Source organism: Salmo trutta, chromosome 35 (genome assembly GCF_901001165.1).
Source record: "Salmo trutta chromosome 35, fSalTru1.1, whole genome shotgun sequence".
Taxonomy (NCBI): domain Eukaryota; kingdom Metazoa; phylum Chordata; class Actinopteri; order Salmoniformes; family Salmonidae; genus Salmo; species Salmo trutta.
The window spans coordinates 36,908,259-36,925,372 of record NC_042991.1 but is presented as its reverse complement, the minus strand read 5'-3'; the positions used below and the strand labels follow the sequence as shown (position 1 = coordinate 36,925,372).

Here is a 17,114-nt window from a genome sequence, read left to right as displayed (position 1 = left end):
GTTGTTACGTTACAGCCTTATTCTAAAATGTATTATATTGTTTTTTCCCCTCTCATCAATCTACACACAATATCCCATAATGACAAAGCAAAAACACTATTTCAGAAATATTTGCAAATGTATTAAAAATATAAAACATACATACTTTATTTACATATAGTGGGCTCCAAAATTACCGGCACCCCTGACTGGCAATGCAGAAACAATACTTAAAAAAATATAAACAATATAATTATAGAGACAAACTCAAAATACCAACATGTGAAAAATACTTTATTAATGTTTCAATGGAACCCACCACAATCATTTATTGATTTAATAAAAAATCTATGTCCTCGAAATCAAGGTTTCACAATTAATGGCACCCTTAAATATTATTGTAAATAACATCTACCAACATTAAACCAGGAATTATATTCCACTTATTTAAGTTTATCTAAGTGTTAAGGAACTATATTGAGCCATTACATCACTTCCTGTTTCACTAGGGTATTAAAATGAGGTAACAGGCATGCAATATCCCTTCGTCATCCAACACCATGAAGAAAAGAAAAGAACTGGCAGTTCAAGAGAGACAGATGGTCGTAGACCTTCATAAATCTGGTATTGGCTACAAGAAGATCCACAAACGATTGAATATACCACTGAGCTCTGTCAGGGCAATTATTAAAACATTCAAAACATATGGAACAGTTGAAAACCTCACAGGTTGAGGACGCAAATGCATTTGACCCCCCAGGATACTGAGGAGGATGGTGAGAGAAGCAACAAAATCCCCAAGAATCACTGTGAAAGAATTGCAGGCCTTGGTGGCGTCTTGGGGTCACCAGGTTTCAGAAAGCACCATCAGACGCCACCTCCACAACCACAGGCTCTTTGGAAGGGTTTCCAGAAGAAAGCCCTTTCTGACCCCAAGACACAGACGCAAGCGCTTGGAGTTTGTCAAACGTAATTTAAATTATGATTGGAAGAAGGTGCTCTGGTCAGATGAGACCAAAATTGAAAGTTTTGGTCAGATACACCTTGGGCATGTTTGGCGTCGAAACAGAGATGAATACAAGGAGAAGCTCCTTATACAGACAGTGAAATATAGAGGGGGATCAGTGATGTTTTGGGGCTGTTTTAATTCCAGAGGTCCAGAGGCACTGGTTAAGATTAATGGCATAATGAATTCCACCAAGTATCAGGCAATTTTAGCTGACAATCTGGTTCCTTCTGCCAGAAGGCTGGGACTTGGCCGTAGGTGGACTTTCCAAGGCAATGACCCAAAACAGACCTCAAGATCCACACAGAAATAGTTCCGTGACCACAAAATCAATGTCCTGCCATGGCCATCTCAGTCGCCAGACCTCCATCCAATAGAAAACCTGTGGGCTGAGTTGAAGAGGGCAGTTGATAAGAACAAAACCCAAGAATGTGAAGGATCTTGAAAGGATCTGCATAGAGAAATGTTCCAAAATCCCTCCAAATGTGTTCCTTAACCTTGTCAAACATCACAGGAAGAGACTCCATGCTGTTATCCCTGCCAGAGGTGGAGGCACTAAGTACTAAATGAGGAGTGCCAATAATTATGAAACCTTGATTTTGGAGAAATGTATTTTGTATTAAATAATTGTATGATTGTGGTGGGTTCCATTGAAACATGAGTAAAGTACAGTATTTCTCACTTGTTGGTATTTTGAGTTTATCTTTATAATGATAGTATTGTTTGTGCATTGCCAGTCAGGGGTGCCAGTAATTTTGGAGCCCACTAAGTATTCAGACCCTTTGCTATGAGACTCGAAATTGAGCTCAGGAGCTGTTTCCATTGATCATCCTTGATGTTTCTACAACTTGATTGGAGTCCACCTGTGGTAAATTCAATTGATTGGACATGATTTGGAAAGGCACACACCTGTCTATATAAGGTCCAACAGTTGACAGTGCATGTCAGAGCAAAAACCAAGCCATGAGGTCGAAGGAATTGTCCTTAGAGCTCAGAAACAGGATTGTGTCGAGGCACTGATCTGGGGAAGGGTACCAAAACATTTCTGCAGCATTGAAGATCCCCAAGAACACAGTGGCCTCCATCATTTTTAAATGGAAGATGTTTGGAACCACCGGGACTCATCTTAAAGCTGGCCGCCCGGCTAAACTGAGAAATCGGGGGAGAAGGGCCTTGGTCAGGGAGGTTACCAAGAACCTGATGGTCATTCTGACAGAGCTCCTCTGTGGAGATGGGAGCACCTTCCACCAATCAGGCCTTTATGGTACAGTGACCAGACAGAAGCCACTTCTCACTTAAAGGCACATGACACCCCACTTGGAGTTTGCCAAAAGGCACATAAAGGACTCTCAGACCATGAGAAACAAGATTCTCTGGTCTGATGAAACCAAGATTGAACTCTTTGGCCTAAATGCCAAGCGTCACGTCTGGAGGAAACTTGGCACAATCCTTACGGCAAAGCATGGTGGTGGCAGCATCATGTTGTGGGGATGTTTTTCAGGGGCAGGGACTGGGAAACCAGTCAGGATCGATGGAAAGATGAAGGGAGCAAAGTACAGAGAGACCCTTGATGAAAACCTGCTCCAGAGCACTCAGGACGTGACTGGGGTGAAGGTTCACCTTCCAACATGACAACAACCCTAAGCACACAGCCAAGACAATGCAGGAGTGGTTTCGGGACAAGTCCTGAATGTCCTTGAGTGACCCAGACAGAGCCCAGACTTGAACCCGATCGAACATCTCTGGAGAGACCTGAAAATAGCTGTGCAGCGACGCTCCCCATCCAACCTGATCTGCAGGATCTGCAGAGAAGAATGGGAGAACCTCCCCAAATACAGGTGTACCACGCTTGTACCCAAGAAGACTCAAGGCTGTAATCGTTGCCAAAGGTCCTTCAACAAAGTACTGAGTAAAGGGTCTGAATACTTATGTAAATGTAATATTAACGTTTTTGTTTTTTTACATATAAATTTGCAAACATTTCTAAAAACCTGTTTTTGCTTTGTCATTATGAGGTATTGTGTGTAGATTGATAAGGGAAAAAAGCAATTTAATCCATTTTAGAACAAGGCTGTAACGTAACATTTGGAAAAAGTCAAGGGGTCTGAATACTTTCCGAATGCCCTGTACACTACTTGGCGAAAGTATCTTCCAGTATGTGGACACCCCTTCAAATTAGTGGATTTGGCAATTTCAGCCACACCCGTTGCTGACAAGTATATAAAATTTAGCACACAGCCATGCAATCTCCATAAACAAACATTGGCAGTAGAATGGCCTTACTGAAGAGTTCAGTGACTTTCAACGTGGCACCATCATAGGATGCCACCTTTCCAACAAGTCAGTTCGTCAAATTTCTGCCCTGCTAGAGCTGCCCCCCGGTCAACTGTAAGTGCTGTTATTGTGAAGTGGAAACGTCTAGGAGCAACAACGGCTCAGCCGCAAAGTGCTGAAGCGCGTAGCCTGTAAAAATCGTCTGTCCTCGGTTGCAACACTCACTACTGAGTTCCAAACTGTCTATGGAAGCAACGTCAGCACAATAACTGTTTGCCGGGAGCTTCCTGAAATGGGTTTCCTTGGCCGAGTAGCCGCACACAAGCCTAAGATCACCATGCGCAATGCCAAGTGTCGGCTGGAGTGGTGTAAAGCTCACCGCCATTGGACTCTGGAGCAGTGGAAACACGTTCTCTGGAGTGATGAATCACGCTTTATCATCTGGCAGTTTGTGAACGAATCTGGGTCTCGATAAACCATTTTTACGATATAGCATCCCAGACAGTAGGGTAACACTGCCCCCTGGTGTTGGTAGAGTAGATCAGCATCCCAGACAGTAGGGCAACACTGCCCCCTGGTGTTGGTAGAGTAGATCAGCATCCCAGACAGTAGGGCAACACTGCCCCCTGGTGTTGGTAGAGTAGAATCAGCATCCCAGACAGTAGGGTAACACTGCCCTCTGGTGTTGGTAGAATCAGCATCCCAGACAGTAGGGTAACACTGCCCCCTGGTGTTGGTAGAGTAGAATCAGCATCCCAGACAGTAGGGTAACACTGGCCCCTGGTGTTGGTAGAGTAGATCAGCATCCCAGACAGTAGGGTAACACTGCCCCCTGGTGTTGGTAGAGTAGAATCAGCATCCCAGACAGTAGGGTAACACTGCCCTCTGGTGTTGGTAGAATCAGCATCCCAGACAGTAGGGTAACACTGCCCCCTGGTGTTGGTAGAGTAGAATCAGCATCCCAGACAGTAGGGTAACACTGGCCCCTGGTGTTGGTAGAGTAGATCAGCATCCCAGACAGTAGGGTAACACTGCCCCCTGGTGTTGGTAGAGTAGATCAGCATCCCAGACAGTAGGGTAACACTGCCCCCTGGTGTTTATAAAGTAGATCATGTCCTGCATTTGTCTTCCAGTTTACATACCAAACTGAACTTACCAACTATCTGATTTTTCCAAAAAGAGGCGAGAGATCTATTGTGTTTGTTATGTTCTTGTTACAGTATGGAATAGAGTTTGTTTTCTTGTCTGAAAACACTCGTTAGCACAACATTATGTTATGGTTCACCTGTTAGTAATAGAGGTTTTGTTTTCCAGCACATTCCTTCAGGCAGTATTTATCCAGTACTCTTTTGACGTATGTAAGAGTTTGTGTGTATGTGTTAGGGAGTACGTCTCTCGTTCATATACTACAAATAACACTGAATACAGTCTACATTTCTAGCTATTTGTTTAAGTCTTAATGAAACCTGTATAGAGAAAAATGTAATAAATGAGTTTGCTATTCCTCTTGAGGATTGTAATTCAGAAAACTATCATTGTCCCAGAATTCTCTTTTTTATTTATTTATTTATTTATTATTTACTTTATTTGACTGTGTTTTTAATAACTTTAGACATAATGTTTCTTCTGTCATTAGAAGGATATTAAAAATTGCAGTCTAACATTGCCTGATCCCCATACCACTGTCTTATACAGACCATAACACTGTCTTATACAGACCATAACACTGTCTTATACAGACCATAACACTGTCTTATACAGACCATAACACTGTCTTATACAGACAGGACCATAACACTGTCTTATACAGACAGGACCATAACACTGTCTTATACAGACCATAACACTGTCTTATACAAACCATAACACTGTCTTATACAGACAGGACCATAACACTGTCTTATACAGACAGGACCATAACACTGTCTTATACAGACCATAACACTGTCTTATACAGACCATAACACTGTCTTATACAGACCATAACACTGTCTTATACAGACAGGACTATAACACTGTCTTATACAGACCATAACACTGTCTTATACAGACAGGACCATAACACTGTCTTATACAGACAGGACCATAACACTGTCTTATACAGACAGGACCATAACACTGTCTTATACAGACAGGACCATAACACTGTCTTATACAGACAGGACCATAACACTGTCTTATACAGACAGGACTATAACACTGTCTTATACAGACAGGACCATAACACTGTCTTATACAGACAGGACTATAACACTGTCTTATACAGACAGGACCATAACACTGTCTTATACAGACCATAACACTGTCTTATACAGACAGGACCATAACACTGTCTTATACAGACAGGACCATAACACTGTCTTATACAGACAGGACTATAACACTGTCTTATACAGACAGGACCATAACACTGTCTTATACAGACAGGACCATAACACTGTCTTATACAGACAGGACTATAACACTGTCTTATACAGACAGGACCATAACACTGTCTTATACAGACAGGACTATAACACTGTTCACCAAGACGAGGAAGAGTAAAATACTGTATGGAAGAAACTGATTCGATTCAAACCACAACGAGTCAAACCAAATGTAGCTCATTCATTATTATCCTTGTAAAATAAAGAAATAAAATGTGCCAAAACATGACATTAAACTCTTTATATAACAATAAAAAAACACAAAAATACAAAATAGTCCAAAAGAAGATCTCATAGATAGCACATCACATAGAGGTATAGGTATTTCATAGCTTCTGTAGACACCACGGGGAGCAATGATGTGTTGGAGCAGGAGATTAAAGAAGAAGAGAGGTACAATACTGTGGGAGGTGAGGAGAGACATGGTCTCAGTGGGAGGTGAGGAGAGACATGGTCTCAGTGGGAGGTGAGGAGAGACATGGTCTCAGTGGGAGGTGAGGAGAGACGTGGTCTCAGTGGGAGGTGAGGAGAGACGTGGTCTCAGTGGGAGGTGAGGAGAGACATGGTCTCAGGAGGTGAGGAGAGACATGGTCTCAGTGGGAGGTGAGGAGAGACATGTTCTCAGTGGGAGGTGAGGAGAGACGTTCTCAGTGGGGGGTGAGGAGAGACATGGTCTCAGTGGGAGGTGAGGAGAGACATGGTCTCAGTGGGAGGTGAGGAGACATGGTCTCAGTGGGAGGTGAGGAGAGACATGGTCTCAGTGGAAGGTGAGGAGAGACATGGTCTCAGTGGGAGGTGAGGAGAGACATGGTCTCAGTGGGAGGTGAGGAGAGACGTGGTCTCAGTGGGAGGTGAGGAGAGACGTGGTCTCAGTGGGAGGTGAGGAGAGACATGGTCTCAGTGGGAGGTGAGGAGAGACATGGTCTCAGTGGGAGGTGAGGAGAGACATGTTCTCAGTGGGAGGTGAGGAGAGACGTTCTCAGTGGGGGGTGAGGAGAGACATGGTCTCAGTGGGAGGTGAGGAGAGACATGGTCTCAGTGGGAGGTGAGGAGAGACATGGTCTCAGTGGGAGGTGAGGAGAGACATGGTCTCTGGGAGGTGAGGAGAGACGTTCTCAGTGGGAGGTGAGGAGAGACATGGTCTCAGTGGGAGGTGAGGAGAGACATGGTCTAAGTGGGAGGTGTGAGGAGAGACATGGTCTCAGTGGGAGGTGAGGAGAGACATGGTCTCAGTGGGAGGTGAGAGACGTGGTCTCAGTGGGGGGTGAGGAGAGACATGGTCTCAGTGGGAGGTGAGGAGAGACATGGTCTCAGTGGGAGGTGTGAGGAGAGACATGGTCTCAGTGGGAGGTGTGAGGAGAGACATGGTCTCAGTGGAAGGTGAGGAGAGACATGGTCTCAGTGGGAGGTGTGAGGAGAGACATGGTCTCAGTGGAAGGTGAGGAGTATCCTGGGGCCAGATCTGTTTGTGCTGTATAGAAGAAGAAGAAGAGGTTGGGAGAACAGTTAAGGATGAAGTGCCTTGTTCAACCAGGGATGGAATCTAAACCAGCCCGCCAGATTGGGCTAGTACTTTTCAGATTGGGCTAGTACTTTTCAGATTGGGCTAGTACTTTTCAGATCGGGCTAGTACTTTTCAGATTGGGCTAGTACTTTTCAGATTGGGCTAGTACTTTTCAGATTGGGCTAGTACTTTTCAGATCGGGCTAGTACTTTTCAGATTGGGCTAGTAGAAAATGTGCCACACTAGCCCGCCAGGACGGTCTAAAGTTTGTCCTTAGAAATATCGCACGGCAGACTTTTGAGCCGATTGTTACCCAGGGTTACAAGCCAGTACCCCCGAAAAGTTCAGTCCCTGTGTATAGCTGGTCGTTGTCATGCTACACAGCACCTACAGGTCTGGGACCAGGCTAGGAAGGATGAACATTGTAGCGCTACCACGTCATAACACAGTCTCAACTACTAGCTACTAACATCACACACTGACTCACTGCTCAGGTCAACGTTTACAACAAAAAATACACAAATCACTTTATTCCTTGAGGGGGGGGGGACAACAAGGTAGGAAAAAAAAGGAATTTGTTGTTCTTGATGGCTAACAGGCCCTGGTTGTGATCGTGTCCTCTCTCTCATCTGTTGTTCACACACTTGTTTAGTCAGGGAAGCGCTGGCACGCTTTCTTCCAGCGGCAGGCCGTGCACCACTGCTCCTTACGCTCCACTCCGTACACCTTACGACACTTTTTGGCCTCCCCTCGTCCCTTCCTACAGGGATGATACATAATAAACGTTTTGGCCTCCCTCGTCCCTTCCTACAGGGATGATACATAATAAACGTTTTGGCCTCCCCTCGTCCCTTCCTACAGGGATGATACATAATAAACGTTTTGGCCTCCCTCGTCCCTTCCTACAGGGATGATACATAATAAACGTTTTAGCCTCCCCTCGTCCCTTCCTAAAGGGATGATACACAAGAAACGTTTTGGCCTCCCCTCGTCCCTTCCTACAGAGATGATACACCACCCAGCAAATCGGAAACAGTCCCAGAACATTAGGACATTCCCTTAATCAAATAAGAATCAAAATAAGTCTGTTTTTATGTCGTTCATAGGATATTTGTTTTAGGTTTTTACATAATATTCCATTGATGTTCACACAATATACATTTTAACTTGTCTTGGAGGTACTCGGAAGATTTAGAAAATGTTGTATTTAAGTTTTGTTTAATATTACCACAAGATTCTCAGCATGCAAATTAAAGAATATTGGAATACATCCCTATTACTGTTCTCGCCTTAGAGGACTGTATAGAGCCCCACAGTGGCGGTGTCATAATACCCATAAAACCTAGCGGTCAAACAGGGAAATGGTTCCAATCGTTTTTTCCCCCCTCATTCATTTTTAAAATGTGTAGGCTTATCCATTTAAATCTCTCTAGGACAAGGTGACTTTTATCAATATATTCGGCTCTATTTACTCTCAGATTTGAAAATGCTAATTAGACATCAAAGTAGACATCATGCAAGACGACATATCCCAGCATGCTCTTGCACGTCATCTCTAACTGACACTTTTGCTAACAGGTATTGTGTAAATTTAAAACTTGCACAAGAGAGTTCACAGAATTGCCAATTTAAAGAAATGTAGCGAATTTATTCATTATTAAATTTAGCTAGCATTAGATAGTTAATACAGAGATTCTTACCTTTGCCTTGATTCGGCAGTCTGGTCCAGATCATCATGGTATTTGTAGTTTTTTATGATAGCAACATTAGCAGCTAATTAGCATTTCATTTTTCTGAGGTAAATACAGGCGAATATATTGATAAAAGTCACCTTGTCCTAGAGAGATTTACATGGTTATCAAAAGGTCACGCCAGGGTAAGCCTACATGAAACACAGCCCTTAATCTTAAGTATTTCTAAAAATCCCCTGTGGGAAAAATAAATGGTGGAAAAAATATTATAGGCTAGGGAACCAAACATTGCAGGTTCAAACCCCACATGTGCATGTTGTCAACATATGAAGTATAAGAAAACATGGGTGTGTTTGTATAACAAAATGTTCTTCAAATATCCTGTGAATTAATTTAAAATGTGTCTCCATATGACCTACAATACAGTCCTCAAACGCAAATCGCCATTAAATCAATGATGGGATGGGGATGTATTCCAATATGCTTTAAAAGTAGCTACAAATTTGCATGCTGAGAATGTTTGGGTAATATTATGTTAAACTGAAATATAACAATTTCGAAATGTTCTGAAGACCTCAAAAACAAGTTAAAATGTATATTGTGTGAACATCAATGGAATATTATGTTAAACCTAAATCAAATATGCTATGAACGTAATGAAAACGTACTTATTTAATTCTTACAACATTAAGGGAATGTCCTGTACCAACCTAACTTAAACATTGTATGAATATCTATTGAGCATATTTTGTGTTTTGGGAACCTATCTATTGTAATGTATCCACACTGTTCCCACAACCTAATCAAATGTTCTGGGAACCTTTACAGAACTCAGAAAGGCTGTTCTGTCAACATTATTGCAACATCAAAGGAATGTTTTTTTTGCACCCTGATACAAATATTATCTGAATGTCAGCACAACTGGAAAGTTTTGGTGTTTTGGGAACCTATTTCTCATCTTATCCCCACAATGTTCTACACAACCTAAATAAATGTTTTCGGGACTTTTAAAAGAACTTAAAAAATGTGTTCTGGGAATGTTCTTACAACATCAGGCACATTTTTTTTTTGCAACCTAAAATAAACATTGTAGAATTATCCACACAACTGGGACAGTTTTGGTGTTTTTGGGGAACATATCTTTCTTGATGTCCCCAAAATGTTACCACCAGATTGTTCCCACAACCTAATGTAACATTCTGAGCTTTAAAGAACAGATTAAATGTGTTCTAGGAACGTTCTTGCAACATCAGGTGAAGGTTTTATACAAACATTCTAGAATTATCACTACGACGAGACATGTTTTTGTTGTTATGAGAACATTTGCAGCGACCTTACGAATGTTCTGGGAACCTTCACAGAACCAATTTCGGTTTGCTGGGAAGAGACAATCAATGTGGGGATAATTGTAAACCCAATACATACAGTATGGTGAGAGAAAAGGAATATGATCTACCAGTACAAGAGAAAAGACCGTGTTAGAGAGAATACGATTAGAGAGACACATTCTCCTTCATGTTTCTTATCTAGCTAACTAATCAGGCCCTCTCATCCCATTGGGAGACGTGTGGAGTGTAGAGACAGAGATAGAAGAGAAAGCTAGAGGGGCTATAAGGAACTGGAGAGGAGAGATAATTGAGACAGAGGGGAGAGGAGAGATAGTTGAGACAGAGGGGAGATAGTTGAGACAGAGGGGAGAGGAGAGAAAGCTGAGACAGAGGGGAGAGGAGAGATAGCTGAGACAGAGGGGAGAGGAGAGATAGTTGAGAGAGGGGAGATAGTTGAGACAGAGGGAAGAGGAGAGATAGCTGAGACAGAGGGGAGAGGAGAGATAGCTGAGACAGAGGGGAGAGGAGAGAAAGCTGAGACAGAGGGGAGAGGAGAGATAGCTGAGACAGAGGGGAGAGGAGAGAAAGCTGAGACAGAGGGGAGAGGAGAGATAGCTGAGACAGAGGGGAGAGGAGAGATAGTTGAGAGAGGAGAGATAGTTGAGACAGAGGGGAGAGGAGAGATAGTTGAGACAGAGGGGAGAGGAGAGATAGTTGAGACAGAGGGGAGAGGAGAGATAGTTGAGACAGAGGGGAGAGGAGAGATAGTTGAGACAGAGGGGAGAGGAGAGATAGTTGAGACAGAGGGGAGAGGAGAGATAGTTGAGACAGAGGGGAGAGGAGAGATAATTGAGACAGAGGGGAGAGGAGAGATAGTTGAGACAGAGGGGAGAGGAGAGAATTGAGACAGAGGGGAGAGGAGAGAAAGCTGAGACAGAGGGGAGAGGAGAGATAGTTGAGACAGAGGGGAGAGGAGAGAATTGAGACAGAGGGGAGAGGAGAGATAGTTGAGACAGAGGGGAGAGGAGAAGAGTGGGGAGGCTAAATGGTGCTTAACTAAAGAAGAGGAGCGAAGAGAAGACAAGAGAGAGGAGAGAGAGAAGAGAGGGTACACGGGGACTACCTGAAGGAGCAGTGAGAGCGTGACGGGGAGGAGAGAGGGTACACGGGGACTACCTGAAGGAGCAGTGAGAGCGTGACGGGGAGGAGAGAGAAGAGAGGGTACACGGTGACTACCTGAAGGAGCAGTGAGAGGGTGACGGGGAGGAGAGAGGGTACACGGGGACTACCTGAAGGAGCAGTGAGAGCGTGACGGGGAGAAGAGAGGGTACACGGGGACTACCTGAAGGAGCAGTGAGAGCGTGACGGGGAGGAGGGAGGAGAGAGGGTACACGGGGACTACCTGAAGGAGCAGTGAGAGCGTGACGGGGAGGAGAGAGGGTACACGGGGACTACCTGAAGGAGCAGTGAGAGGGTGACGGGGAGGAGAGAGGGTACACGGGGACTACCTGAAGGAGCAGTGAGAGCGTAACAGGGAGGAGAGAGAAGAGAGGGTACACGGGGACTACCTGAAGGAGCAGTGAGAGCGTGACGGGGAGGAGAGAGGGTACACGGGGACTACCTGAAGGAGCAGTGAGAGGGTGACGGGGAGGAGAGAGGGTACACGGGGACTACCTGAAGGAGCAGTGAGAGCGTAACAGGGAGGAGAGAGAAGAGAGGGTACACGGGGACTACCTGAAGGAGCAGTGAGAGGGTGACGGGGAGGAGAGAGGGTACACGGGGACTACCTGAAGGAGCAGTGAGAGGGTGACGGGGAGGAGAGAGGGTACACGGGGACTACCTGAAGGAGCAGTGAGAGGGTGACGGGGAGGAGAGAGGGTACACGGGGACTACCTGAAGGAGCAGTGAGAGCGTGACGGGGAGGAGAGAGGGTACACGGGGACTACCTGAAGGAGCAGTGAGAGGGTGACGGGGAGGAGAGAGGGTACACGGGGACTACCTGAAGGAGCAGTGAGAGCGTGACGGGGAGGAGAGAGGGTACACGGGGACTACCTGAAGGAGCAGTGAGAGGGTGACGGGGAGGAGAGAGGGTACACGGGGACTACCTGAAGGAGCAGTGAGAGGGTGACGGGGAGGAGAGAGGGTACACGGGGACTACCTGAAGGAGCAGTGAGAGCGTGACGGGGAGGAGGGAGGAGAGAGGGTACACGGGGACTACCTGAAGGAGCAGTGAGAGCGTGACGGGGAGGAGGGAGGAGAGAGGGTACACGGGGACTACCTGAAGGAGCAGTGAGAGCGTGACGGGGAGGAGGGAGGAGAGAGGGTACACGGGGACTACCTGAAGGAGCAGTGAGAGCGTGACGGGGAGGAGAGAGGGTACACTGGGACTACCTGAAGGAGCAGTGAGAGCGTGACGGGGAGGAGAGAGGGTACACGGGGACTACCTGAAGGAGCAGTGAGAGGGTGACGGGGAGGAGAGAGGGTACACGGGGACTACCTGAAGGAGCAGTGAGAGGGTGACGGGGAGGAGAGAGGGTACACGGGGACTACCTGAAGGAGCAGTGAGAGCGTGACAGGGAGGAGAGAGAAGAGAGGGTACACGGGGACTACCTGAAGGAGCAGTGAGAGCGTGACGGGGAGGAGGGAGGAGAGAGGGTACACGGGGACTACCTGAAGGAGCAGTGAGAGCGTGACGGGGAGGAGAGAGGGTACACGGGGACTACCTGAAGGAGCAGTGAGAGCGTGACGGGGAGGCTGCTCTCGTGGTCGTTAGCCTGTTGGTGGCGCTGTTCTGTTGTAGCCACTGTTCTCCTATACTCACAGACCTGCAGCGACCCCTCACCACCTGTAGTGGGCAAGAGAGAGGAAGCAGGGGGAGGGGGGAAGAGAAGAGGAGGATTCTTATTTTTAGATAAGTATGGCATCTCTTGTAATAAGAAATAATTAAATAGTCACAATTAATATCACATCCAGCTGTTGTCCTACTGGTGCTCTGCTGGAGATAGGTATCAGGAGATAGATATCAGGAGACAGATATCAGGAGACAGATATTAGGAGATAGATATCAGGAGATAGATATCAGGAGATAGATATCAGGAGATAGATACCCACAAGATATCACAAGATATTCTCGTTCTGGAGTGACCTGGAAGGAACGACTGGGGTTGAGGCTAACCAGGAGGAGAAGAGAGCAGACGTACCTGGGAGTTGTGGTGACTGTGCTGGTTAGAGACGGTGAGAGGGGGAGGGGTCCAACAACAGGGGGCGGGGTTGTGACAGGACACCGTCACCTGGAGGGGAGTGCAGGCCTGGAAGACAGGAAGACAACAACAGACCAGACATCTCTCAGACTCCCATACATTTATTTTACAGCCATTCTAGTCAAACTCCACCCCTTTTCAAGATGCCTTGCTGTTGTTTCTAAACCCATAATAATAGAATTCAACAAGGCAACATCACTGCCTTGCCATAAAAGACAAATGATTTAAAATACGAAACAGAGAAGTACTGGACACTCTGCAAGCCAGGTCAGACCCAGAGCATCAATTGTTACTGAGTGGAATATCCCGGTTAAATAAATCAACCCACCTGATACAGGTGGTCTGTCTGTATCTGCGAAAAGGAACTGGGGGCAGACTGGCTGAGAGGGCTGGGCTGGTCTGGAGCTGACCCTGGAGCTGACCCTGGGGTTGACCCTGGGGTTGACCCTGGGGTTGACCCTGGGCCTGAGCTGGGCCTGGAGCTGCCTGGCCCTGGGGTTGACACTGGGCCTGAGCAGGGCCTGGAGCTGCCTGGCCCTGGGGTTGACACTGGGCCTGAGCTGGGCCTGGAGCTGGGCCTGGAGCTGCCTGACCCTGGGGTTGACCCTGGGACTGAGCAGGGCCTGGAGCTGCCTGGCCCTGGGGTTGACACTGGGCCTGAGCTGAGCCTGGAGCTGGGCCTGGAGCTGCCTGACCCTGGGGTTGACACTGGGCCTGAGCTGGGCCTGGAGCTGCCTGACCCTGGGTTTGACCCTGGGCCTGAGCTGGGCCTGGAGCTGCCTGACCCTGAGGGTGAGGACGAGGTAGAGGAGGGGATCTGGAGACAGGAACCTGGACCAGGACGTGGAGGGGAGCCACAGGACGCCCATGGGACGTGAGAGGACAAGGCTGGGACGAGGCCTGGTGGAGCTTTGCAGGAGAACTTAGTGTAGTAGAAATCCTCCTCTCTGTGGGACTGCTCCGATCCACTGCTGTGTGTGTGTGTGTGTGTGTGTGTAGGGTTGTGGTGTGTGTTTGTGTGTTCGTGCGTGCATACGTGTGTGTATAGAATTTGGAAGGGATAGACAAAGGAGAGAGAGTAAGTTAACGAGATCATTTTTTGGAGTTAATACCAGCTGTCTGAGAAGAGATCTCACCCGAGGTGCAGCACACGGACATGTCTCTTCATCCGTACTGAAGATGTGAGCACCTTGCCACAGCTGGGCCACAGACACCTGTACGCTCCTCTGAAAGAACTCTGTGATCAGAGACAGAGAGAGAGAGAGAGAGAGAGAGAGAGAGAGAGAGAGAGAGAGAGAGAGAGAGAGAGAAAGAGGGAGAGAGAGAGAGAGAGAGAGAGAGAGACAGAGAGAGAGAAAGAGGGAGAAAGAGGGGGAGAGAGAGAGAGAGAGAGAGAGAGAGAGAGAGAGAGAGAGAGCGAGAGACAGAGGAAAATAGAGTCGAGGTGAGTTACTTGAAATCCATTTAGTTTTTTTGGTGAGCTCAACGCGCCATTTCTCTAGAGAGAAATCAAATAATTAAGTCAAGAACTATGTGGGACGCTGGGCAGAACAACGAGAGGGATAGAGACAGTTTATGACGTAGCTCTACCTGATTGATAGTGAGAGGGATAGAGACAGTTCATGAGGTAGGTTGAGATGATTTTATTTGATTCTTTTTTATTTATTTCACCTTTATTTAACCAGGTAGCCTAGTTGAGAACAAGTTCTCATTTACAACTGCGACCTGGCCAAGATAAAGCAAAGCAGTTCAACACATATAACAACACAGAGTTACACATGGAACAAACAAAACATACAGTCAATAATACAGTAGAAAAAAAGAAAACAAAAAGTCTATATACAGTGAGTGCAAATGAGGTAAGTTAAGGCATTAAATAGGCCATGGTGGCGAAGTAATTACAATATAGCAATTAAACACTGGAATGGTTGATGTGCAGAAGATGAATGTGCAAGTAGAGATACTGGGGTGCAAAGGAGCAAGATAAATGTAGAACAATATGGGGATGAGGTAGATAGATGGGCTGTTTACCGATGGGCTATGTACAGGAAGCAATGATCTGTGAGCTGCTCTGACAGCTGGTAATTAAAGTTAGTGAGGGAGATATGAGTCTCCAGCTTCAGTGATTTTTGAAGTTCGTTCCAGTCATTGGCAGCAGAGAACTGGAAGGAAAGGCGGCCAAAGCAGGTGTTGGCTTTGGGGGTGACCAGTGAGATATACCTGCTGGAGCGCGTGCTACGGGTGGGTGCTGCTATGGTGACCAGTGAGCTGAGATAAGGCGGGGCTTTACCTAGCAAAGACTTATAGATGACCTAGAGCCAGTGGGTTTGGCGACGAGTATGAAACGAGGGCCAGCCAACGAGAGCGTACAGGTCGCATTGGTGGGTAGTATATGGGGCTTTGGTGACAAAACGGATGGCACTGTGATAGACTGCATCCAATTTGTTGAGTAGAGTATTGGAGGCTATTTTATAAATGACATCGCTGAAGTCGAGGATCAGTAGGATGGTCAGTTTTACGAGGGTATGTTTGGAAGCATGAGTGAAGGAGGCTTTGTTGCAAAATAGGAAGCCGACTCTAGATTTAATTTTGGATTGGAGATGTTTAATGTGTGTCTGGAAGGAGAGTTTACAGTCTAACCAGACACCTAGGTATTTGTAGTTATCCATATATTCTAAGTCTAAGATAGTGAGAGGGATAGAGACGGTTCCTGAGGTAGGTCTAGCTGATTGATAGTTGTAGTAGTTGGTAATAAGCAGTCTTGAAAATATGCCTTACATACTTTGAAGAACTAGTCAAGTGATTTAGTCAGACAGCTCTGCAGCATACTCAGGCAGGCTAGCCTAGCTAAATAGGATGACTAAAGGCTGGCTGGCTGGCTGGCTGGCTGACTGGCTGGCTGACTGGCTGGTTGGCTGACTGGTTGGCTGGCTGACTGGCTGGCTGGCTGATTGGTTGGCTGGCTGGCTGACTGACTGGCTGACTGGCTGGCTGACTGCCTGACTGGCTGACTGACTGGCTGGCTGACTGGCTGGCTGACTGTCTGGCTGGCTGACTGGCTGACTGGCTGGCTGACTGACTGGCTGACTGGCTGGCTGACTGGCTGGCTGGCTGACTGGCTGACTGACTGCCTGGCTGACTGGCTGGCTGGCTGACTGGCTGGCTGGCTGACTGGCTGGCTGGGTGACTGTCTGGCTGACTGGCTGGCTGACTGGCTGGCTGACTGGCTGGCTGACTGGCTGACTGACTGGCTGGCTGACTGGCTGGCTGGCTGACTGGCTGACTGGCTGGCTGACTGGCTGGCTGGCTGACTGGCTGTCTGACTGGCTGGCTGGCTGACTGGCTGGCTGGCTGACTGGCTGGCTGACTGGCTGAGCACAGATGAGATGATGACTTTAAGGAATGAAAAATAATAAAGTAATCAAATAAGAACTAAGTGATATTACACAGATAAAATATTACTTCATAGTAATTTCCTGTTTTTGTATTGATGTCTACCCAATGTGGACCTGACAGTGACTATGGAATATTTTCAATGTTTTGGCAACTTGAATGTTTACTATTTTTGGCTTTGTAATTTCCATTAAAAAGCTCTACAATTATTTTAATGTCACTATTTCATAATGCGTGTAATGTAAAAAATATA

The 17,114-nt window shown here is 46.4% G+C and overlaps 1 protein-coding gene across 3 annotated transcripts in view; it reads right to left on the bottom strand.

Moving 5' to 3' along the window:
* Nucleotides 1-7,006: 7,006 nt before the first annotated feature.
* LOC115175146 (zinc finger protein 395-like) overlaps nt 7,007-17,114 on the bottom strand; it is a 14,785-nt gene continuing 4,677 nt past the window's right edge. The window contains exons 6-11 of one of the 3 annotated variants that reach the window (XM_029734366.1): nt 14,605-14,705; nt 14,057-14,439; nt 13,797-13,873; nt 13,409-13,516; nt 12,932-13,053; nt 7,862-8,187 (exon numbers count right to left, since the gene is read on the bottom strand). In XM_029734366.1, the coding sequence (XP_029590226.1) occupies nt 7,950-8,187; nt 12,932-13,053; nt 13,409-13,516; nt 13,797-13,873; nt 14,057-14,439; nt 14,605-14,705 (1,029 nt within the window). In that variant the 3' untranslated portion in view covers nt 7,862-7,949. Of the gene's footprint in view, nt 8,188-12,931; nt 13,054-13,408; nt 13,517-13,796; nt 14,440-14,604; nt 14,706-17,114 lie in introns of all 3 variants that reach the window. The other 2 variants (XM_029734365.1, XM_029734364.1) reach the window with 2 other exon arrangements.